This window comes from Bufo bufo, chromosome 3, assembly GCF_905171765.1.
Source record: "Bufo bufo chromosome 3, aBufBuf1.1, whole genome shotgun sequence".
Taxonomy (NCBI): domain Eukaryota; kingdom Metazoa; phylum Chordata; class Amphibia; order Anura; family Bufonidae; genus Bufo; species Bufo bufo.
In genome coordinates this window covers 482,125,458-482,152,169 of record NC_053391.1, presented here as the reverse complement: position 1 = coordinate 482,152,169, position 26,712 = coordinate 482,125,458, and the positions used below count along the sequence as shown (strand labels likewise).

Here is a 26,712-nt window from a genome sequence, read left to right as displayed (position 1 = left end):
ATGCTTTGTAACCTGTGCATTGTATGAGGAAAGAATAGATACGTTTTGACAATCACCTATTGTGAATGGAGGATCCTGTCTTATCTATACACAGAGTTTATATCATTACAGGCAGGATTAGAATGAGTTAACTGCGCTAAAGTCATCTGTATAAACCAAGAAGTGGTGCCAATTATTAGACATAGTGGCCAGTGCGAAAACGACAGGATTTTAGCTTTTTTTGTTTAAATATATGGAATACATGGAAAATAGAAAAACATTATCAAAAATTCTTTAAAAATGTTAAAAATAAAGTGATTTAAACAGCAGGTCATTTTCTGATGACACATTCCCTTTAAATAAATAAATAAATATATCATCAGGGACTGTAATATTAAGTAATATTAAAACAATATTATATACTCCCTCCCTTTATTTTCATACTTTCCAATATCAAAGGAATGTAATAGAGCCTATGTATAATTTAAAAAATAAGTAACCTAATGTGACTTACATTAACCTTTTGGGGACATAGGGTGTACAGGTACACCCTGATTTTCCCGGTACTTAAGGACACAGGAATGAAATCATTCAGCAGGCGCTCTGTGACAATGCCCCCCTTCCCCCCGTATCGGCGATCGCTGCAAACCACAGGTCAATTCAGACCTGCGTTTTGCAGCACTTTCGGAAGTTTCTGATCCCCCGTGGTCACAGAAACTTCAAAATGACAGATCTTTTAATTTGCAGGCGGTGCGGGTGGGCGGGCGCGCGATCATCCCGCCCTCTCATTTTCAGGATGGCCTTGCGGTTTTAGCAGAGTGTCAGCACATTGCTGACACTCTCCTTGAAACAGCTGACATCTGTGCTGTGATGTCAGCCGTTTAACCCCTTCCATGCCGTGGTCCGTAGGGACCGCTGTATGGGAGAGGTTAACAGGGAGGGAGCTCCCTCCCTCTCCCATCAGGGGCTGCTGTGTCGTTTCAGATCCTGATTCTTGATGGGATCACAGAGGGAGGGGGCCCCCATCTCTTCCCATCACCCGCTGCTCTGTTGTGGCAGCAGGTGATGGTTATATTATTAAAGAAAATCACAGAAATAAGATAATAATGCACTTAGTAAAGTAGATGCAAGCATTATATATGGACAAAGTCCTCACTCTGATGTGATAATATCTGAGACACTTAGCCAATATATTTTGATCAAACACATCTGGAGCCCGCCTACCAAGCGCCAAGGTGGTCTCAGGTCAGGCGGGACCTACGCTAAAACCTACCTAAGCCATTGGGCTTCTATGTTCAGGAGCGCAGACGCCACACATGATGATCACAGGCTTCCGGCTTGCCATGGTAAGGCTAAGTCTGATCAGACTTCTGCTAAAGGAAGAAGTCTGATCAGACTAAGTGTAAAGTAAAAATACAGTACAGTACACTATATAGAGTACTGTATTGTATTATACAGACATCAGACCCAATGGATCTTCAAGAACCAAGTGGGTCTGGGTCAAAAAAAAGTTAAAAAAAAAGTGAAAAAGAGTAAAAATAAACAAACACATTTATCACTGATTAAAAATTAAAAAAATGTAATGCACTACACATGTTTGATATCACCGCGTACATAATAACCTGATCTATGAAACGGTCATGTTACTTTCCTCTCACGGTGAACGCCATAAAAAAATAAAATTAAAATTTGATGAAATTGAAATTTTGCCCACCTTACTTCCCAAAAAAGGTAATAAAAGTGATCAAAAAAGTCTTATGTATGCCAAAATGGTACCAATTAAATTGGCACCTCATCCCGCAAAAAATGAGCCCCTACATGAGACAATCGCCCAAAAAGTAAAAAAAAAATATGGCTTTCAGACTATGGAGAAACTAAAACATGATTTATTTTTTTCTAAAATGCTGTTATTGTGTTAAAGTAAAATAAAAAATAAAAAACTATACATATTAGGTATCGCCGCGTCTGTAAGAACCTGCTCTTTAAAAATATCACATGACCTAAACCCTCAGGTAAATACCGTAAAAATAAATAAATAGTGTAATAGCAAGCGATCAAAAAGTTATATGCCTCCCAAAATAGTACCAATCGAACCGCCATCTCATCCCGCAAAAAATAAGCCCCTACAATTGCCCAAAAAAAAAAAATATGCCCCTCAGACTATGGAGACATTAAAACACGATTTTTTTTTTGCTTCAAAAATTATATTATTGTGTAAAACTTAAATAAATAAAAAAAAGTATACATATTAGGTATCGCCGCGTCCATAAAAACCTGCTCTATAAAAATAACACATGACTAGAGTTGAGCGGACACCTGGATGTTCGGGTTCGACGGGCTCCGCCGAACTTCACAAAAAAGTTTGTGTTCGGGACCCGAACTTGACCCCGAACCCCATTGAAGTCAATGGGGACCCAAACTTTTGAGCACTAAAATGGCTCTAAAAATTTCATGGAAAGGGCTAGAGGGCTGCAAATGGCATCAAAATGTGGTTAAGAGCATGGCAAGTGCTCTGCAAACAAATGTGGATAGGGAAATGACTTTAAATGACATAAAATATGTAAAAATAAAAAATTATAATCTTGATCTAGGAGGAGGAGGTAGCCTACACTGCTTTTTGGTTTAAAATTTATTTATATTTTTTTAAATTAGGGTACACCCCAAAACATTGGGAAATATAACCTGTGATTACCCTCTCCTGTCATGCTAAACACATGTTCAGACAATACACTGGCTGCAGGGCAGGCCAGCACCTCCAAGGCGTAAAGTGCAAGCTCAGGCCATGTGCCCAATTTGGAGACCCAGAAGTTGCAGCGGGCAGACCCATCAGTCAGTTCGTATAGGCGTGTGCAAACATTCTGCCCCACCATGTTGCACGTCCCCGTGATGTTCACGATCCAATTGGATATCTGCTCTATCATCTTTCAATGTTCTTTTCTGCGCCTACCATGTTGATCACGGTTAGCGGCGAATCAGGGTTCCACGCTGGAGAGTGAGCGTGAGAAAGAGAGACCAATTCCAAGGGAGATCAATGGATGAAATTGAATTGTGATCGAGCGGAAATGTGGGACAAATTATTAAAGCAGAAGAATTGAAGGAAAGGAGGGGGCGCGCGGCAATTACCCACTCCCGACCCGTGGAGGTAGTGATGATAAATAACAATACAGGACTCTTATGATGCCCTGTTATTGGAATGATTAATGGAATGATTAATAAATAATTATAGGGAATGTCACTGCTTTGTTGACTCTAGATAACTTCTGCCTGATCGCACGTCCCCGTGATATCTTCTCTATCAACTTTCGATGTTCTTTTCTGAGCCTACCATGTTGATCACGGTTATCGGCGAATCAGGGTTCCACGCCAGGAAAGGGAGGTCAATGGCTGCAATGTGATCGAGTTGAAATGTGGGACAAGTTATTATAGCAGAAGGATCGAATGAAAGGTCCAATTAAAGACGAATTTTACAAATTTAATTCCTTGTCACCTATGCAGAGCAGGGTTTTTTAATCGCCAGAAATGGGTTAATGTCACCCACCAATGGAACAGATGATTTTTTTTTCATTTCGGTCCCTGTCACCTATGCAGAGCAGGGATTTATTCATGGCAAAAATGGTAAAATTTCACCCAAGAATGTAACAGAAAAATTAGTGAAATTTATTAACCTGTCTACTAGGTAGAGCAGGGATATATCACACCCAAAAATTGGTGAATTTCACCCGAATATGTAACAGACAAATTAATGATTTTTTTTTACCTGTCTACTAGGTATAGCAGTGGTACATCACAGCCAAAAATTTGTGAATTTCACCCGAAAATGTAACAGACAAATTAGTGAAATGTTACCTGTCTACTAGGTATAGCAGTGGTATATCACACCCAAAAATTGGTGAATTGCACCCAAATATGTAACAGACAAATTTGTGAATGTTACCTGTCTACTAGGTAGAGCAGTGGTATATCACACCAAAAAAATTGGTGAATTTCACCAGAAAATCTAACAGACAAATTAGTGATCTTTTTTTTACCTGTCTACTAGGTACAGCCGGGGTATGTCACACCCAAAAAGTGGTGAATTTCACCCGAATATGTAACAGACAAATTAGTGAAATGTTACCTGTCTACTAGGTAGATCAGGGGTATATCACACCCAAAAATTGGTGAATTTCACCAGAAAATGTATGAGATAAATTAGTGAAATGTTTTTACCTGTCTACTAGGTACAGCCGTGGTATATCACACCCAAAAAGTGGTGAATTTTACCCAAAAATGTAACAGACAAATTAGTGAAATGACATAAAATAAAATACGTGCAAATTTAAAAAAATGATTTGATTTATGAGGTGGAGGTCCATATAGAGTAGGAGTTTAAGGATGCGGTGGACGTAGCGATGTAGGTGGAAGCAGCGGTGGAGGAGGACGAGGTAGCCAACACTGGTTTTTGGTTTAAATTTTTATTTTATTTTTTATTAGGGTACACTCCAAAAGAGTGTGAAAGATCCAAAATACAACAATGAGCAATTGCGCTATAGTATAAACAATGGCTGGTTAAGGCTGGTATACATGTCTATTCTGCACAAGGTACGGACAAGTCCTGTGGGATCCATGCCTGGTTTATTTTAATGAACGTGAGCTTGTCCACATTGGCTGTGGACAGGCGACTGCGATTGTCTGTGATAACGGCCCCTGCCGTGCTAAACACACGTTCAGACAATACACTGGCTGCAGGGCAGGCCAGCACCTCCAAGGCATAAAGGGCAAGTGTAACGGATCTCCTGGCACCCCGACTGGGTACCTCCGTTGATGGATGCTTCTAGTGCTTCCTGAGGACTCCAAGCACTCCACTCGATACCGTAACCACCACAGGAACAGCTCTTACAAGAGCTAGGGGTTATAGCCAGGGTAGTATATAGCGTATAGCATTCCCCAGTGTCGATAAGTTACCCAAACACCAGCCTCAACATGATGAAGGGTAAAACTGGAACTCTTTATTGAACACACAAGCATTGAATTATATACACATTTTCCAACAAGGGTACCACCCCCTTGGAACCTGGTTGGGGACTGAGGACATAACATAGCAGCCAATCCTTTACAGTTTTACAGTTTTAAACGCAAAAACTATACATTCAACAAACACAATGGCATTGTCTGTGACGCAATTAACAAACACAATGGCATTGCCTGTGACGCACTCAATAACAGAATAGGCATTGTCTTTGGCACAATCAAGAAAATACAATTACCAAAACACAATGGGCTCTGCCTGTGATACAATTACCAAACATAATGGGCTAACTTAATCACTCACAGGCAAAAAACACAAATTTTTCCCCAAAACACAGAAACCACCTCAAAACCCCACATATCCCCATAATTTATACATCCATGGATAGCTCTGATCTGGGTGAACAACATATCCAAAAATCACCCAGATCCGAGCAGGGGTTCCCGAATTCCATGGAAGTCACATTTGGCCGACCGCAAGCATGGCTTTCCTGCCCAAAACAGTTCCACAGATTTAAGCTGTGCGGCCGTCTGTCTTCTCCTTCAAAGTTAGTATATGGGCCATAATCCTGAGGCAAGAGGCTGGCAAACAGGCCCCTCCAAAACCCAGTGGCAAGGTTAGTTTCACCACTCATCTGCCCAGTGGGTTTTCTCACACTGCTCCCCCTTAGTCCATGGGTCGGCAGACCCGCCTAGACCCTGACAGGTTGGCTAGGGGATGACCGGGAAACGCAAAGGTTAAAGTTCCCTCTCTGTTTGACGCGATAAACCGTCTGCATTTCCATTCTGTTTGCCGTGCCTGTACTGCATAGTGAAGTGTACGGTTGTAGGGCCAGGCTCCAGCGTAATAGTCTAGGATTGTCTCCGACTACTCGATTCTACCACACTAGGGGGTTATGGTCAGTCATTAAAGTAAATGGCCGGCCATACAGGGAGGGTTGGAGCTTCTTGAGGGCCCACACCAAGGCTAAGCATTCTTTCTCCACGGTGATGTAACTGAATTCCCGGGGTAGTAGTTTACGGCTAAGGTACGTCACCGGGTGCTCCATCCCATCATTCACCACTTGACTTAGTACGGCTCCCAGCCCAAACATGGAGGCATCTGTGTGTACAAGAAACTGTTTGTTATAGTCTGGGGCGGCCAACACAGGTGCCTCGCTGAGGGCGGCCTTTAGTTTTTGAAATGCTTCCGCACACTCCGGAGACCAAACTACTTGCTTTGGAAGGGCTTTCTTGGTTAGGTCAGTGAGGGGTTTGGCCAGGGCATTATACTCAGGGACAAATTTCCGGTAATACCGTGCGGTCCCTAGAAACGCAAGCACTTGGGTTTTGGTCCGCGGTTGGGGCCAGTTGGCAATTGCTTCTACTTTGGCGGGTTCAGGCCGCTGTTTGCCAGAACCCACCCGATGCCCGAGGTACTGAACCTCCGCCATTCCTATATGGCATTTGTCAGGCTTAAGCGTAAGCCCTGCTGCCTGAATTCTCTCTAGTACCCTGGAGACATGTTCGAGGTGAGACTCCCAGGTGCCGCTGTAGATGGCTATGTCATCCAGATAGGCACATGCGAAGTCCTGAAATCCCTCTAGGAGTCGGTCAGCCATCCCTGAAAGGTAGCCAGGGCATTCTTCATCCCAAAGGGCATAACCCTGAACTGGTATAGCCAGAATGGGGTGACGAATGCCGACTTGGGGATGGCCGCGGGCTCCAGAGGGATCTGCCAATATCCATTACATAAATCCAGGGTAGTGAGATAATTCCCCCCAGCCATTCTATCTAAGAGTTCATCTATCTTGGGCATGGGGTAGGCATCCGTTATGGTTCGGTCATTGAGCCTCCAGTAGTCGACACAGAAGCAAGTCCTGCCGTCTCGCTTCGGTACCAGTACCACCGGGGAGGCCCAAGGATGGGAGGGTTCTATAACCCCTAGTTGGAGCATCTCCTGTAGCTCGGAGTGCATATTGTTTCTAACGGCGGCAGGAATACGGTAGGGCTGCTGCCTTAGTGGAGTCTCTCCCTGGGTCTCCACGCGGTGGACAGCAGCGGAGGTGTACCCAGGTAAGACAGAAAACATGGCCTGATATTCCTGAAGCAGCTGAGAGGCCTCGCCCTTTTCCCCGGGCGGTTAACGTCTCGCCCAGCTGTACCTGATCTATGGAGTTGGGGGCTGGGGGCTAGTATAGTCTGGTAAGGCAGCCCCTCGCTGTCCTCACAGGCAGGGGCGCATACGGATGCTACATCGCCTGTCCGTTCAAATGCTACATCGCCTGTCCGTTTCATCTGAACACTTGCTGACTATGTAGGTGGTGTCACTGATTTTCTAAACAACCTTAAAAGGCTTTTTTAGAGGGCTTCAGAGCAGCACTCACTGCCCTATTTACAAGACTCTATCTCGAGCCCCCTATCGTACCATCGCTTCTGGCAGCTCTGGGCCGCTTGCAGGTGCTCCCGGACTGATTCAGTGAGCGCCTGCAAGCGGTCCCGGAAATCCAGAACGTACTGCACGACAGGGACTCCCTCCTCACCTGTATTGCCCTCCCAGTGCTCTCGAATAAGGTCTAAGGCTCCCCGGACTTTTCTCCCATAGAGAAGTTCGAAGGGGGAGAACCCTGTAGGCACCTCACGGTAGGCAAACAGGAGGTGAGGGAGAAACCATTCCCAGTTTGAATAGGACGCTGTGAACGTTCTAAAGCACCTGTTTAAGGGTACCATTGAAACGCTCACATAGTCCGTTCGTCTGGGGATGGTACGAGAGAGCTGAACAGGGTTTGACACCACAACTTTGCCATAACTGCTGGGTTACAGTTGCGGTTAAACTGGGTTCCCTGGTCAGATAAGATCTCCCTGGGGAAGCCCACCCGAGTAAAAATTTTGATTAAGGCCTCAGCTACGGTCTCCCGCCTCGATGTTGGACTGGGTAGCATAGTCTACCACGGTGAGGATGTAGCGCTTCCCGGAGGTGCTGGCTTGCTAAGTGGGCCCTATAGGTCCATAGCTACTCTGTGAAAGGGTTCCTAAATGAACGTACTGTCTAGGGGACGGCCGCTCCACTTTTGCACCCTGCTCCGCTGGTGGCTCTGTGCAACCACCGCCTCTTCCTTCGAACTACACAAATCACTCGCATGACCTTGATTCCATGTGGGGTCGAGGACCTCATCGCCCTCCACATCATCTTCCACCCAGTCTTCACCCCTACCCTCCTTGTCGGTCTGCACACGTTCGAAAGCCACAGCAGTTGGCACCTGTGTTTCGTCATCATCCGAGACGTGCAGCGATGGACCTCCCATGTACTCATCTTGAAACATAAGTGGTTGGGCATCGGTGCACTCAATCTCTTCCACTTCTGGGCAGGGCTAGGTGGATGGCCCCTGGGTAACCCTGCTAGCAGAGTCATCAAAAAGCAGAAGAGACTGTCTGCATGACTTGGGGCTCAGACTGCTTGGCTGATTTGCAAGGGGGTGAGGTAATAGACTGATGGACACGCTGCAAGTGCAACTCTGATCTTTCAGCAGGAGACTGGGTGGGAGACAATGTAAAGGAACTGAGGCACTGTCAGCAACCCCAATCTACTATCACCTGTACTTGTTCTGGCCTCACCATTCGTAGAGCCGCATATAGGCCCGACCATTACCGCTGAAGGTTCTGTCGCCTACTCGCACCTGAGGAAGGTGTTTCACTTGTGCGTGTAGCTGGCACAGATCGACCACATCCTCTCCCTGCAACAGGAGCTCCACCAGCAGCACCACGACCGGGACAACGTACCTTATTTGACGCTCTCCTAATATTTCTCAAATTTAGGATTCCCAAAATGCCCAAAATGGGTGTTTTTTTTTATAACAGAATAGAACAACAGTATCTAAAGGGTGTATCTCACAATGACAGATGCAGCAAAGGCTGCAAAATTAAAGGGGTTCTGCACTTTCATTTAACTGATGATCATCCTCTGGATAGATCATCAGCTTCTGATCGGCGGGGGTCCGACACCCGGGACCCCGGCCGATCAGACTGTTTGAGAAGGCATAGGCCGCTCCAGCAGTGCCGCGGCCTCTCACTGTTTACTGCCGAGCCGCCGGCCCACTGACGTCACGACTAGTATCAACTTGCGTTGGCGCGGCTAAGCTCTGTTCACTTGAATGGAGCTTAGCCCCGCCCACGCTAGTTGATACTAGTCATCACGTCAGTGGGCCGGCGGCTCGGCAGTAAACAGTGAGAAGGCCGCGGAGCTGCTGGAGCGCCGCTGCCTTCTCAAACAGCTGATCGGCGGGGGTCCCGGGTGTCGGACCCCCCGCCGATCAGAAGCTGATGATTATCCAGAGGATAGATCATCAGTTAAATGAAAGAGCAGAACCACCTTTAAGATTTTTGCCCTAAATGGGTGTTTTTTTTTTATAGCAGAATAGAACAACAGTATCCAAAGGGTGTATCTCACAATGACAGATGCAGCAAAGGCCGCAAATTAAGATTTTTGCCCAAAATGGGTGTTTTTTTAATACAGAATATGACAGCAGTAACTAAAGCGTGTATCAAACATGTACAGATGCAGACAAGGCGCAAATTAAGGATTTTGCCCAAAATGGATGTTTTTTTAATACCAGAATAGCACAGCAGTATCTAAAGCGTGTATCTCACACTGACAGATGCAGATAAGTCCGCAAATTAAGTATTTTGGCCAAAATGGGTGTTTTTTAAAACCCCCAAAAATTATAGCTGTATTTCTAGCTTAAATTGCACACTGACTAATGCGGCAGAGGCCAAGGTGGAGGGTATTGCCAAAAATGGGTGTTTTTTAAAACCCAGAAAATTATAGAAGTATTTCAAGCTTGTTTTTTAACAATACAGATGCAGCAAAGGCTGCAATATAAAGTACTTTGCCCCAAAATGGGTGTTTTTTTTATACCAAAAATATGACAGCAGTATATAACGCTTGAATTTCACACGTACAGATGCAGACAAGGCCGCAATTAAGTATTTTGCCCAAAATGGGTGTTTATTTTTAATACAGAATAGCACAGCAGTATCTAAAGCGTGTATCTCACACGTACAGATGCGACAAGGCCGCAAATAAGTATTTTGCCCAAAATGGGTGTTTTTTTGAATAACAGAATATGACAGCAGTATATAACGCTTGAATTTGACACGTACAGATGCAGCAAAGGGCTGTAAAATTGAGTATTTTGCCCAAAGGCCAGGTCAATATGGGACATGGTTACTCCCGAAGCAGCATGACAGTAAAATTGCCTAAGGATGAAATTATTCCATCTCCAAATTTCTACCAGATTATGAGCCCTCGCCCAAATAGCTAAAGTCATATATGCCTTAGCGGAGGCCTCAACCTATCCGGTTGGTTGTCTAAAACTGTATTAAAAATCTCCCAGTATTATAAGGGGAGCTGGGGGTAGTATTGCGATCTTTACCATGAGCTCGTCCAATAGAGACCAGACAAAAGATGGTGGGATATATAACCCTACTATAGTCAGGGGTTCGCCTCTGATGAGACAATGTAGGAGAATGAATCTACCATTTGCATCTACCTGCACCTTGATTAGTTGCCAGGGTAACACTTTACTAATCAGGATGGAGATCCCACGTGTATTGTTCGTATACATCGCATGATGTGCCTGCCCCACCCACGGACGTCGAAGAGACAGAACCTTCCGATCTCTTATATGTGTTTCCTGTAAAATAAGGATATCAGGAGCATAAACTTTGAGAAAATTAAATACTAATGACCTTTTTATTTTACAATTTAGTCCTCTCACGTTCCATGAGATTATGTTTATCATCGCCATATGTCTATCCTATCTTTGCGTACATCGTAGTGACCCTCTGCAACGCTGTGGTAGCACTCATGCATCCATCATACCAACTGGAACACATTTTAAACTTTCCCATTTCCCCTCCCTGCCACACACCCAAAACCTGTCTGGGCCTTAGATCCCGAACTTCTAACTAACCTTATAGGTAAAGGAACTTCCCTTGACTAACTCGAACGTGACCTATACAACTACATCTACCATATATATCAGAGTCTGCTCTCCTTCTCCTCTCTAATCCCCTCCACCACCTGTCTAGATGAAGGTCCCTGAGATAGCGACTAACCCTGACTTTTGCTAGAACTAAAATAACTACTGAACTTGTAAGAGTAAGCCAAGTATACAGCAATAGAAATATAAGGGGGGAAAGAGAAGAAAAACAAAGAACTGAAATCCCCCAAGAGAAACAACAAGAGCTCTCCCTCTTCATTGTAAAACCTCACCCTCCTGTAAGCACTCTACAGTATATTCTACCGCGCAAATTGCTGAGAATTTTTGCTGACCCTATCGTTCTATGATCAGCTTCTACAGTGCAAACAAATATAGAGGGAGCATTAATTGAAACAAAGCGTGTCCATCATATTGAAATCACCGCCTCCTCTCCTGTGACAACGGGCGTCAAGCCAGACGAGGCCTCCTCTGGTGTCAGAAAATCGAGTCGCTCCATCTGCTTGGATCCGCAGCCTTGTCGGGTACAACATGGAATATTTTTTTCCCCAGTTCTCTAAGCCCGGCTCTCACTTGGGTAAATTGCTTTCTTTTCTTTTGTACTTCCGTAGTGAAGTCCGGGTAAAAGGAGATCTTAGTATTTTCATAGGAGACTGTCCCCTTCTTTCTTGCTGCTGCCAGGATTTCGTCCCAGGCTCTATAATTTAATACATTCATTATAAACGGTCTTGGAGGCGAACCTGGGGGCAAAAGGCCTTGTTGGGGACTCTGTGCGCCCGTTCTATCACAAAGCACTGGACAGCGTAGTGCGCCAGGGTTGATCTTATCAAGCTTTCTGCAAAGGCTTCAGGTTCGGCACCTTCAGCCCTTTCAGGGGAGACCCAGAATGCGAATGTTATTTCGCCTGTTTCTGTTTTCAGCGTCTTCCGCTCTCGCTTGTAAGGCCTCGACTTGCTGGAGGAGTGAATAGTTCACTCAGAATTGCCTCTGACTGTATCCTCCATCTCCCCTACTCAGCGTTCTACTGTCTGTTGTGCGCAATCTTTTCTATATCATGGCGCAAGAAGTTGACATCACTTTGAAGATGATCTATCTTTGCCGGTTAGAGCAGCCTGGCAGGTTGCTTATGGCCACCATAATTTTATCAGTTTGTGACTTTTCAGCTTATTGAGTTCCCAGGACGTCATCTCCTTCAGTTTGACTCATTATTATCCATTAAGGTTTTATTTGGGGTTTGAGGGGATATCAGAGTATTATTTTTCCGCCCATATACTGTCAGGCATATATTTTGGGAGTAAGAATCCTCCTCTCAGGATAGCGGGAGAGCTCTCTGCTGTGCGTCTCTACTCCATGACCAGTTAGGCCACGCCCTCTTTCAAGCTTGGATTTGAATGTCAGAAAAGACATATGCTGTGCTGGTGCACTGAGCTTGCATAAAATGGCCGCCACCGCCCACCTAACTAACAGAGCGAAAAAAGTATTTTTCTTCTGTCACTGGGCTCAGGGCAGGTAAAAAGATTGTGCACTGCACCCACAAAACTAAATCTAGGTAGATCGCTGAGTAAACAAGCACTTTGATTAAAGATCTTTCCTATTCTCTCTCTCACAGCAGCAGCATCCTCTCCCGACAATAGTAACAGCAGAGTGACGTACAGTGCTATGTGACTCCAGCTTATATAGAGGCTGGGTCACATGCTGCACTGGCCAATCACAGCCATGCCATTAGTAGGCATGGCTGTGATGGCTTCTAAGGGCACAGAGTTAAACGCTTGTTGATTGGCTGCTCTGCGGCCTTTCAAAAAGCGCCATAAAATAGCCGAACACCGAACCCGAACTTTTTTTGAAATGTTCGGGTTCGGGTCCGGGGTCAAAAAATCCTAAAGTTCGGTATGAACCCGAACTTTACAGTTTGGGTTCGCTCAACCCTACACATGACCTAACCCCTTACGTGAACACAGCAAAAAAATATATATAAATATGGTGTCAAAAGCCATTTTTGTCACCTTACATCACAAAAAGTGTAATAGCAAGCGACCAAAATGTCATATGCACCTCAAGATAGTGCCAATCAAACCGACATCTTATCCCGCAAAAAATTAGCCCCTACATAAGACAGTCGTCCAAAAAATAAAAAAATCTATAAAAATATGGCTTTCAGAATGTGGAGACACAAAAAAATAATTTTCTTCAAAAATGCTTTATTATGTAAAACTGAAACAAAACCCCCCAAAAAGTAGTCATATTTGGTATTGTCACGACCGTAACAACCTGCTCTATAGAAATAGCACACAATCTAACCTGTCAGATCGACGATGTAAATAACAAGAAATAAAAACAGTCCCAAAACAGCAATTTATTTTGCAAATTTTCCATTTTAATCCATTTTTCTAGTAACAAAGCAAGGGTTAACAGCCAAACAAAACTCAATATTTATTGCCCCAATTCTGTAGTTTGCAGAAACACCCCATATGTGGTCGTAAACTGCTGTATGGCCAAACGGCAGGGCACAGAAGGAAGGGAAGGCCATATGGTTTTTGGAAGGCAGATTTTGCTGGACTGGTTTTTTGACACCATGTCCCATTTGAAGCCTCCCTGATGTACCCGTAGAGTAGAAACTCCAAAAAATTGACTCCATCTAAGAAACTACACCCCTCAAGGTATTCAAAACTGATTTTACTAACTTTGTTAACCCTTTAAGTGTTCCACAAGAGTTAGTGGCAAATGCAGATGAAATTTCAGAATTTCTATTTTTTGTTACCTTGTTTTAAAAAAAAGTGTAATATAAAGCAACCAAAAATCATATTTACCCTAAAATAGTACCAACAAAACTGCAACCTTATCCCGTAGTTTCCAAAACGGGTTACTTTTTTGGAGTTTCTACTGTAGGGTTGCATCAGGGTTGGCTTCAAATACGACATGGTGTAAATAAACCAGTCCAGCAAAATCTGCCTTACAAAAACCATATGGCGTTCCCTTCCTTCTGTGCCCTGCCGTGTGCCCGTACAGCAATTTTACGACCACATATGGGGTGTTTCTGCAAACTACAGAATCAGGGCAATAAATATAGAGTTTTGTTTGGCTGTTAACCCTTGCTTTGTTACTGGAAAAAAATTGATTAAAATGGAAAATTTGGCAAAAAACTGAAATTCTGAAATTTTATCTCCATTTTCCATTAACTCTTGTGGAACACCTACAGGGTTAACAAAGTTTGTAAAATCAGTTTTGGAATACCTTGAGTTTTTGAATAACCATTTTTCGGTGGTTTCTTTTATGTAAGCCTCACAAAGTGACTTCAGACCTGAACTGGTCCTTAAAAAGTGGGTTTTGGAAAATTTCAGAAAAATTTCAAGATTTGCTTCTTAACTTCTAAGTCTTGTAACGTCCCCAAAAATAAAATTGCATTCTCAAAATGATCCAAACATGAAGTAGACATATGGGGAATGTAAAGTAATAACTATTTTTGGAGGTATTACTATGTATTATAGAAGTAGAGAAATTGAAACTTGGAAATTTGCAAATTTTTCAAAATTTTTGGTAAATTTTGTATTTTTTTATTTAAAAAAATGTCATTTTTTTACTCCATTTTACCAGTGTCATGAAGTACAATATGTGACAAAAAAAAATCTCAGAATGGCCTGGATAAGTAAAAGCGTTTTGAAGTATTTCACACATAAAGTGACACTGGTCAGATTTGCAAAAAATGGCCTGATCCTTAAGATGAAAATGAGCCCGGTCCTCAAGGGGTTAAATGATACCCCCCAAAAAAACGGAATAATCCCATCTCCATTCATCATCCTCTAATTGACCTGACCCTCTTTCCTATTTATTCCTAGTGCCATCACTCTGCACAATATCCCCTTTATTTAAGATACTTGTAACTATGTAACTATGTAACTTCTATAAAGCCTAGCAACTATCCCTTTATTCCTACCACAAGCTACCAAATTTGTTATCCAATCTCCACCACTCAAGTGAGATTGTTGTGTATCTCCCATACATGTAATTACATGCTTGAATTGAAGATATTTATAAGAATGCACTTCATGTTACCGCCTATATTCTTGAGATAAATATTGAAAATCTCTTAAAGTGACACCCTCTACAAACTGTTACACATACTGAATTTTAATCCTAATATCTACCCAAAATTACCTTGGTTTCAATTATAAAACTCATAAAATTTATAATAAAAATACTGGAGTATAAGAATAATACCTCCTTACCCTGAAAAACATTTCCATAATTTAACCAAAAGTTTGTTTTAGTTGACGAGACTCCAACACTCCCAAAAATTAGAAAATTGTCCCCTAGTGCTTCCTATCATATTTACTATACAATTTATGTGTTTCCACCTAACCACATATTGTAGTTGTCCCAAAAATAAAATTTTTAATCTGGTATTTGTAAAAACAAATATCAATCAAATATTAGTTGTATATATCATATAATATTCAATTGATAATATCAGAAGGGCCCTTACTGGATAGATATATAAAACAAACCATAAAAATGAATTACTAAACGTAAAATAACAATGCATTAAATCAATAAAAATATATATCTTATGCATATATTTCAATAGTTTTTCCTCCTCTTAATTGGTTATCCAAATAGTTCATCAATAGAGAAAATTATGGAAAAAATGGAAAATTCTCCAAATATAGTAGTGCCTTTCAATTAGTCAATCAAGTGATATAGTCAATATGTCACACTGTAGTAAAAATATTCCTTTAGTGTTATGACTCATATAAGGTTTTGTATATAAATGACGATATTGGCAATGTTTGGAATAAAAAAAATTGTATATTGAAAAAAATAATGCCGTCTCAAAGTGGTACTAATACTTGTCCCCGTCCCCGCCTGCCATTGGCTGCTCCCCCCTAACACCGGATGTTTTCATCCGTGTACAGGGAGAAGCAGCAGTGGTGGTGTAGGGACCAGGAGCGGCGCCGGGAGCCTGAGAATATATTACATGTGAGGAGCCCGGAACATGGGGGGGTTGTTTCAGAAATTGGATAACCCCTTTAAACAGTGTTTTATATTTAATGCTTCTTCAGCCCCCAAATACGGATGATGTCTGTTTTTTTTTTTTTTTTCCGGACCCATTGTAATAATGCCATGTTCTATCTTTTTTGTGGGACCGTGGAATGGACATACAGATGCAGACAGCACACAGTGTGATGTCTGCATTTTTTGCGGCCCCATTGAAATGAATGGGTCCATATTCAATCCGCAAAAAATGTGGATCAGATGTGGACTAAAAATATGGTCGTGTGAATGGGGTTTGAAGCAGATATCTAAGTTAAACAGTTGATCACGTAGGGAAGAGGGAAAAGCAAGGAGAGGAAATTAAATGGCTGAATCTATTTTTCTTGTGAGGAAGGATTTGAAGTCAGAGAAAAAATGAAATAAAAGATACTGTATGAAGTTGTATTACTCCGAAATGAAGAGAAGGCTGACGGGTATTTGTGGAAGGAGGGAGAATGCTCTCTAACCTGGACTATTCTTCTGGCCATAACTGGCTGACTCATAGAAGAGGGGTCTCATGCAGGATCCACCAGCATTATGCCTAACAGGACATGTGGACAGATTTTTAAGACAGACCCTTTAATGGGTAAAAATGTACTGTGCCACATATATGTTCCAAGAGGCTTGTTCAACAATGATTTCAGTTAATGGAGCTTTTGTAGTTTGAAATATACTTTTATATTATACTTGCCTTTATATTAAAATATCCCTTAGCTTTCCTTAGCTTAACAAAACTGTACAGCATATACTTGGAAATACATGGTCTTAAAAAGAAAGACTATCCCATCTTGTTTTTAGCCACTGTATATTTTTGTGACCCATATAACATTATATGTTTCCATTTGTAATATCTTCTAGTAGACTACTGAATCTCTGTATCTTTTCATGTTTTAAGGTCTAATTTATTTTCCTTTGCAACTCATTTCTTTAGAGCATGCACAAGGCAGCGCATGCTGAGTGGCTCTTTTGAAGGGCAGCCTGCCAAGGAAAGATCAATCCTTAGTGTGCAACATCATATACGACAAGAAAGAAGGTAACTTTAGCAAGAAAGTAGCACATTTCCTGATTTTATTTAAGCATCTACCTAAAGAAAGTAACACATTTACAGATTCTGTTTCATCCAGTACAATATTGCAGAAGCTAATATAACTACTACGTAACCTCCCATTAAATATACTGTCGTAAGACTTGTTATTATAAATGTCACTCTATTCACATGCAACACGGCTATCAATTTTAAGATCAAAGAAAAGATTGTTTTCTTTGTTCAAGCAGATTATACATCATTTTACATGGATGTAAGCCTCTAACCCCCAGCCTTTATAAGTGACTGGCTTTTAAATGCCTCACTTAGCCATGAGCCCCATTTTTTTTTATTTCTTTTTCAGACATTGTCTATGCCTGCAAGTCAAAGCTTGATCAAACTTGTTTTCCTTTAGTGTTTTTCAATGCAATTTTGTTGATTGTTGCAGGTCACTAAGACATGGATCGAACAGTCAAAGAATCAGCAGGGGCAAATCTTTGGAAACACTAACACAAGACGTGAGTTGCATCATTACCCCTTTGTTGATCGGAAGCATTGTTGTGTAGGCTAATAGCATCTGTTCATTTGTTTTTATTTTCTGAGAGTCACAGTGCATTTTATGTTTGTTGACAAGAAAAATTGGTAGAAGAAATGGATAGCCTGAAAAGGATTATACACTTTCTACCCTTTTTCAAATGTTGGCCTCCAATAATAATGAATATAATGCTTGCATCCTCAGTTCACAGGGGGGGGGGGGGGCAAAGTGCCACTCTGCCACATAAGGGAGGACCAATGTCCATTTAGTGTCTATAGGACTGACAAAAAACAGCCCAGTACAGCATTCAGAAATTTCGGAAAGGGGGATCAGGGTCCACTGTTCTGACAATAATTGTTCTGTATGTACATTGAGAATAGCTGTATTTCTGGCCATATGACTTTATATCTGGCATTTGTAATGTTTCCCCCTCTATAGGCTCTATTTATTATTGTCATGCTTTCCTCACTTCAGTTCTACTGTGGGTGAAGTCTATTATGATGTCTCCCATACACAGCACACAAAGCAAAGAGGAGATTCTGCTACCCTTTCCCTCTATGTATTACATACACAGACACATGGAAGACATTATTCAGCAGTAATGAGCAGTGATACACAAATCCAGCTTTGGGGGAATAGTAGTACACTGAAAAGTAGTAGCAGCCTCACTCTGTGTCTATGTCTCTCTCCCTCTCTCTGTCCCTTTTCCTACCCTGCTCTATTCCATAGACCTCTCCATTCCATAGACCTCTAGGAGCAGCACCTCTAACCTCATCAGTGAGCTGATAATCAGCGTTAAGCTCTGCCTTACTGAAAACAGATTTTTATAAGTGAATTGACTGTGAATGATCAGTGCAGGAGTCAGGAGAGAAACAGAGGAGTCCGATAAGTGGAGAGAGAGTCATATATTTCTGTAATGAAGTGTAGTAATTCCCTTCTCACAAATTGTACTATTGATTTATGGAACTAAATAGTAGTTTAAATAGTAGTTACCCTTTCAGACTGGGATACCCCATTAATGAAAATACGGTTTCAAAATTGACAGCAAGTTCATTTTTCCACGCATACTTTCCTGAGTTTGTAAAAGGGGTAAAAAATTCTTAATTCACATGCACTGCCAGCAGGATGTCAGTGGATTTTGTTATGTAGGTGCAGAGTCCATGCTTAAATCCTGGCAGACTCCTGAGCATGTGAACACACTCTTGGATATTTATCATTATGATTTACTAGTCTAACATGAAACAAAACAAGCCATTTTCCATTTTCCTCTGAATACTGTAGCATTCCAACACTGTAAGGTACAGAAATGCCCAGAGAGAGGACAGTGAAATCAAAATGATCCAAGAAAAGAAGGAGCAGGCCGAGATGAAAAGGTATTTCTGCTTTTAAGTTCATGGATTTTAGATTTTAATGATGGCATTGTGACTAAAAGTCTTATGTACCTTTTACTAGGAAAGTTCAAGAAGAAGAATTAAGAGAGAATCACCCATACTTTGACAAGCCCCTTTTTATAGTTGGTCGAGAGCACAGGTTTAGGAACTTCTGTCGGGTGATTGTCCGAGCACGATTTAACGCGTAAGTGAAAAAAACATGATCCAATACAATCTTAAAACTTGTCTTCCTTACTAATGTAATATTTTTGTTATAGTCAACCAAATGGCTGTAATGGTCGGCCTTACATCTGTTCATTAAATATATATGTCTCTTTTGTATTAAAGAGGTTGTCTCCTGAACACAACTGTTTTCCATATGCGATATGTAAATGGGGGTCATTTATTAAGACTTAAAGGGGTTGGCTCTCTATTGTAGCTAATAGGTTAGTGCAGAATGGGACACCCTCATGATGTCTATGGGGGTAATTTCGCCTCACTCACGCCAGGTCTAAATAAGTGGGCGTAGCGTGGATGGTAAAGGGGACAGCTCGCAGGCCCGTCTCATTTACCATTTTCTACGCCTGTTTCAGGCATAGAAAAAGGTCTAAATGTTAGACAGCTTGGAAGCTGTCTTACATTTACAACTGGCGGAGGATCTGCCGAAGTTATGGACAGGCCAGCGTCTCTTGATATCTTTGGAGGATCCACCGTTGTCTCACTTCAGTAACAGAGAGCCATTAAAAAAGTGTAGTTCTTGCTATGGTCGATTATATGATTGCCTGTAATACTACATTTCTCTTGCAGTGGCTACTGTAAGGGAAGGGTAAAATATGGTCACAGTTCAGATGAACTCCCCTTTAACCCTTTCAAGATCGGGTGATTTTTCCTTTTTTTTTCATTTTAATTTTTTACTCCCAGCTCCCCCAAAGCCATAATTTTTTTATTCAGATAGCCGTGTGAGGGCTTGTTTTTTGCAGGTCAAGATGTACTTTCTAATGGCTTAATTTGCAGTTACGTACAATGTTTTGGGAAGTGGGAAAAAAATTCCAAATGGGGTGAAATTATTAAAACTATTCCTCCACAGTTTTATGGGGATTTTTGGGGGCTACTATCTCTCCTTGGGGAGAGCTCCTTATTCGGCATGAGGAGACTTATAGGCAATACATGTTTCTCGGGAATTCTGGGAAGAAAAGGATGCAAATGAGCTCTTAACAAGCTTTGCCTCTAATGCCACCAAAAGGGGCATTCTCCCCAAAACAACTGTCTTCAGATGAGGTTCTGGCTTATTTAGTATCCAAGTCATGTCTCAGGGGCAATTAAAATGATTGAACATTGACTTATAGGATAGCTGCCTGGTGGCATTACACTGCGTGCAGAATTATTAGGCAAATGAGTATTTTGACCACATCATCCTCTTTATGCATGTTGTCTTACTCCAAGGTGTATAGGCTCGAAAGCCTACTACCAATTAAGCATATTAGGTGATGTGCATCTCTGTAATGAGAAGGGGTGTGGTCTAATGACATCAACACCCTATATTAGGTGTGCATAATTATTAGGCAACTTCCTTTCCTTTGGCAAAATGGGTCAAAAGAAGGACTTGACAGGCTCAGAAAAGTCAAAAATAGTGAGATATCTTGCAGAGGGATGCAGCACTCTTAAAATTGCAAAGCTTCTGAAGCGTGATCATCGAACAATCAAGCGTTTCATTCAAAATAGTCAACAGGGTCGCAAGAAGCGTGTGGAAAAACCAAGGCGCAAAATAACTGCCCATGAACTGAGAAAAGTCAAGCGTGCAGCTACCAAGATGCCACTTGCCACCAGTTTGGCCATATTTCAGAGCTGCAACATCACTGGAGTGCCCAAAAGCACAAGGTGTGCAATACTCAGAGACATGGCCAAGGTAAGAAAGGCTGAAAGACGACCACCACTGAACAGGACACACAAGCTGAAATGTCAAGACTGGGCCAAGAAATATCTCAAGACTGATTTTTCTAAGGTTTTATGGACTGATGAAATGAGAGTGAGTCTTGATGGGCCAGATGGATGGGCCCGTGGCTGGATTGTTAAAGGGCAGAGAGCTCCAGTCCGACTCAGACGCCAGCAAGGTGGAGGTGGAGTACTGGTTTGGGCTGGTATCATCAAAGATGAGCTTGTGGGGCCTTTTCGGGTTGAGGATGGAGTCAAGCTCAACTCCCAGTCCTACTGCCAGTTTCTGGAAGACACCTTCTTCAAGCAGTGGTACAGGAAGAAGTCTGCATCCTTCAAGAAAAACATGATTTTCATGCAGGACAATGCTCCATCACACGCGTCCAAGTACTCCACAGCGTGGCTGGCAAGAAAGGGTATAAAAGAAGAAAATCTAATGACATGGCCTCCTTGTTCACCTGATCTGAACCCCATTGAGAACCTGTGGTCCATCATCAAATGTGAGATTTACAAGGAGGGAAAACAGTACACCTCTCTGAACAGTGTCTGGAAGGCTGTGGTTGCTGCTGCACGCAATGTTGATGGTGAACAGATCAAAACACTGACAGAATCCATGGATGGCAGGCTTTTGAGTGTCCTTGCAAAGAAAGGTGGCTATATTGGTCACTGATTTGTTTTTGTTTTGTTTTTGAATGTCAGAAATGTATATTTGTGAATGTTGAGATGTTATATTGGTTTCACTGGTAAAAATAAATAATTGAAATGGGTATATATTTGTTTTTTGTTAAGTTGCCTAATAATTATGCACAGTAATAGTCACCTGCACACACAGATATCCCCCTAAAATAGCTAAAACTAAAAACAAACTAAAAACTACTTCCAAAAATATTCAGCTTTGATATTAATGAGTTTTTTGGGTTCATTGAGAACATGGTTGTTGTTCAATAATAAAATTAATCCTCAAAAATACAACTTGCCTAATAATTCTGCACTCCCTGTAGAGGCAGAGCTTGTTAAGAGCTCATTTGCATCCCTTTCTTCCCATGGGGATTTTTTTCACGCAGTTTCCTATGCGGTAAAACTGACCTGTTATTTTTATCCTCCCATTCATTACAATTACAACGATACCACATATGTACTGTATCGTTTTTCTTTCATTTTAATACTAAAAAAAACTTTAGAAAAAACTTATTTTTCTTTTGCATTGTCATATTCTGACCCCCCATAACTTTTTTTTTTTTTATGTGTGGAGCTGATTGAGTTCAAATTTTTTGCTGAACAATCTGTACTTTTTAATGCTACCATTCTGGGGTGTGTATTACTTTTTGATCACTTTTTATAAAAAAACTTGTGGGAGGTGAAGCGACCAAAAAACCGCAAATTGGCCATTTTGACTTTTTGGCCGTTTCGCCATTTGCTGTATGGGATAAATATTTTTATATTTCAATAGTATGGGCATTTTCACACGCGGCAATGCCCATAATGTTAATTTTTTCATTGCTGTTTGTTTTTTTAAATAGCAGGGTAACGTGCCTGAATATGGCACATGACCGCTGCAACCAGTCACTGTCCTCAGCAGTCTACAGTGGTGAGATGCCAAATACAGGCATGTCACAGTAGTTGGTGACCTGCACAGTGACGAGCCTCTAAAAAAACAGCAACAAGAGTACCTGTATTGTAAGACATTGTAGGGGTCGTCTGATATGTTTAATTATCTCGGACAGCACCTTTAAAAAAAATAATGAACATGATAATTTTGCTGATAAGCAGTAGGTAAATGAAAGGTAAATGCGTACATTGTACAGCCACCTTGAGACTTAGCTTCAGTCTGGTTCCAGCTGCTGCACAAGCACACCACCACTATGTCATGGTTTTAAGAATTTAATTATAGTCTTTGACAGACCTGTGATCATGCTCAAATTTAGAGCTCATTGCTTTTGCGATTATAAATAGTCTCTAGATGACTCAGAATTGTATCATTAATTTCCAAAAACACACCAGAAATTGCAGAAAATTTTGGTAGTGGACAGTTTTAGACCACTGCAAATTGACTGCTACACATGAATTCTAACAAAGTAAGGGCTCTTTCACACGAGCGGATGCTGTGCGTGGAATACCATAGGTGAAAGAGAGCCAAGCCCCGTTCCGGACAGCAGAGACACAGAGCATTAACATGATTGATAATGCTCTTTGCCTCTCTGTGACCTTTTTACTACAAAATCAAGGTGCCAATTTTATCTCACTGTGAATTTGTAGTAAAAAGATCACAGAGAGGCACAGAGCATTATCAATCATGTTAATGCTCCGTGTCTCTGCTGTCTGGAACGGGGCTTGGCTCTCTTTCACGCAGCGGATTCCACGCACGGCATCCGCTCGTGTGAAAGAGCCCTCAATGTCGTAACACGCTGCCTGGCAGTAAATCAGTATTTGCAGAAAACAGCAGTTACTTTCATTTCTGAGAAGTAATGTTCAATCAATGAATCAATCAGTGTTAATATGCATCTTTATCTAACCTTTTCAGGTATGCAGATATAATTTGGAAATAACAGCTAAAATTGGGAACACCATGACTCTTTTTTGCAATCACTAGCGTGATCACAAGTCAGCCATGTACCACAATTAAAGGGGTTCTCTGGGAAAGATTTTATCATCTATATTCATTATTCATAATGCCTGATAGGTAGGAGAGGAGGATGAGGCAGCTCTTTAGCTCACTGCTCTGAAGTAACTTGTCATACTGAGTGATCAGGACAGGTTTTGTGTGTACTTGATGATTGATCCCCAGACAAAATAAGCCATTATAACTAATAAAAGATATTTGGGAATACATTTGTAATAAGGTAATATTTAAGTACTTTCAGTAATTTTATTTTATGAATTCCCAGGTAACCTCTTTCAGTTCCAGAAACATATCATAGGTTGTAGCTTTCTGACAATTTTTGTACTACTAGAAATTCCTCTTTTCGCTTAGGTTTTCAGCAGTGTCGTAGGGGAACATCTTAACAATCTCCAGCAAGTGAATAAGACATTCAGAATATTGCAACACTTCTGTCAGCAGCCCGCTGGCAAATGTGCAACACAGTTTTCAACATTTAGGGGCAGATTTATGAAAACTATCTAAAAGAAAAAAGGTGTGGCCCATAGCAACCTGTCATGGCACAACTTTTATTTTGCAAGACCTGTGTTCAAGAAAGGGCAGTGGTTGGTTGATATGGGCAGTAAAGACTGCTTTTATTTTAGACAGTTTCATAAATCTACCCCTTTGAGTTTTCCTTCTAGTAAAACTCTGGGGACCCGCTGGTCACCATATGCAAACTGTATGGGAGACAAACAATCATTGTAACATAAGTTGGTCCCCCATTCAGTTTCACAGTTTGGGCCATGTGAAAAGAAGCACTGAGCAACCTGTAAATTGTCAACCGTTGCTCTTTCAGGGCTGAAATTGCCCTGTGTGAAAGGATCCTAAAAAAAGATGTGCAGATCTAGAAGACAATATACACTGAACAAAAATATAAACGCAACACTTTCGGTTTTGCTCCCATTTTGCATGAGCTGAACTCAAAGATCTGAAACATTTTACATATACAAAAGACTCATTACTCTCAAATATTGTTCACAAATCTGTCTAAATCTGTGTTAGTGAGCACTTCTCCTTTGCCGAGATAATCCATCCCTCCTCACAAGTGTGGCATATCAAGGTGCTGATTAGACAACATGAATATTGCACGGGTGTGCCTTAGACTGCCCACAATAAAAGACCACTCTGAAATGTACACAGTTTTGCCTTACTGGGGGAGGGGTTAGAAAACCAGTCAGTATCTGGTGTGGCCACCATTTGCCTCACGCAGTGCAACATATCTCCGTCGCATAGAGTTGATCAGGTTGGTGATTGTGGCCTGTGGAATGTTGGTCCACTCCTCTTCAATAGCTGTGCGAAGTTGCAGAATATTGGCAGGAACTGGAACACGCTGTTGTATACGCCGATCCAGAGCATCCCAAACATGCTCAATGGGTGACATGTCTGGTGAGTATGCTGGCCATGCAAGAACTGGGATGTTTTCAGCTTCCAGGAATTGTGTACAGATCCTTGCAATATGGGGCCGTGCATTATCATGCTGCAACATGAGGTGATGGTCATGGATGAATGGCGCAACAATGGGCCTCAGGATCTCGTCACAGTATCTCTGTGCATTCAAAATGCCATCAATAAAATGCACCTGTGTTCGTTGTCCATAACATATGCCTGCCCATACCATAACCCCACCGCCACCATGGGACACTCGATCCACAACGTTAACGTCAGCAAACCGCTCACCCACATGACGCCACACATGCTGTCTGCCATCTGCCCCAAATAGTGAAAATCGGGACTCTTCCGTGAACAGAACGCATTTCCAAAGTGCCAGAAGCCATCAAATGTGAGTATTTGCCCACTCAAGTCGGTTACGACGACAAACTGCAGTCAGGCCCAGACCCTGATGAGGACAACAAGCATGAAGATGAGCTTCCCTGAGAAGGTTTCTGACAGTTTGTGCAGAAATTATTTGGTTATGAAAACCGTTTGTTGCTGCAGCTGTCCGGGTGGCTGGTCTCAGACGATCATGGAGGTGATCATGCTCGATGTGGAGGTCCTGGGCTGGTGTGGTTAAACGTAGTCTGCGGTTGTGAGGTTGGATGTACTGCCAAATTCTCTGAAACGCCTTTGGAGACGGTTTATGGTAGAGAAATGAACATTCATTGCACAGGCAACAGCTCCCTCAAACGTTGTGACAACTGTGGCATTGTGCTGTGTTATCAAACTGCACATTTCAGAGTAATCTTTTATTGTGGGCAGTCTAAGGCACACCTGTGCAATATTCATGCTGTCTAATCAGCACCTTGATATGCCACACCTGTGAGGTGGGATGGATTATCTTGGCAAAGGAGAAGTGCTCACCAACACAGATTTAGACAGATTTGTGAGCAATATTTGAGAGTTCAGCTCATGCAAAATGGGAGCAAAACCGAAAGTGTTGCATTTATATTTTTGTTCAGTGTATATCAGTCTAGCATCTGCTTAGCAAATCCATTTAACAGCTACTCAGAAATTTTATGCAAATAGATGCCAATGGGAGGGTATTTGTTTGCAAGCGTTTTAGGCTACTTTCCCTTTCGGGAATCAGTAAAAACACTTCCGTTTTTGATAATACAACTGGCTAAATCCGTTATGAATCGATCAGGTTGTATTATCTTTAAAATACCAATGACGGATCCGGCATTAAAACCATTGTAAGTCAGTTTTCAATTGTGTCCAAGAAAACCGATGACCATTGAATTACATTGTGTGTCATGCCGGATCCATTTTGCTCCGCATCCCATGCCAAACAGAAAACCACTGCTTGCAGTGGTTTTTGTGTTCAGTATGGGAACGCAACCAAATGGATCGGATTGCATTCTGGTGAATTCTATTCTGTTCAGTTCAGTTTTCTCCCCATTGACAATGAATGGGGACAAAATGAAAGCGTTTTTCTCCGGTATTCAGATCCTCTGCCGGATCTCAATACCGGAAAAGAAAAACGCAGATGTGAAAGAAGCCTTACATAGACTTCAATGTTAAAAAAAATATCCATTACTATTTGTTTTATCAGACGCTAAAGTGGCTGACCAAAACAGTTGGAAATGTTGAAATTCAGTATGTCCGAATTTCTCTCAAAGTCTGCCATCAGGAAGAAAATGATGGGGCCCAATACACATTTTATTGTTGGCAGATTCTGCTAATATTCTCTCGCTCTGCTTTTATTAATCTAGAGTTTATGGGCAGCCTGTTACAGGAGGAAATTTCAGCTCCAAACAAGCCCCAACCAACGACACAGATATTGA

The 26,712-nt window shown here is 41.8% G+C and overlaps 1 protein-coding gene across 1 annotated transcript in view; it reads left to right on the top strand.

Moving 5' to 3' along the window:
• NALCN (sodium leak channel, non-selective) overlaps positions 1 to 26,712 on the top strand; it is a 1,068,865-nt gene that overhangs the window by 897,163 nt on the left and 144,990 nt on the right. The window contains exons 19-22 of the mRNA XM_040425261.1: positions 16,924 to 17,025; positions 17,465 to 17,534; positions 18,833 to 18,924; positions 19,004 to 19,126. Coding sequence (XP_040281195.1) covers positions 16,924 to 17,025; positions 17,465 to 17,534; positions 18,833 to 18,924; positions 19,004 to 19,126 — 387 coding nt within the window. The remainder of the gene's footprint in view (positions 1 to 16,923; positions 17,026 to 17,464; positions 17,535 to 18,832; positions 18,925 to 19,003; positions 19,127 to 26,712) is intronic.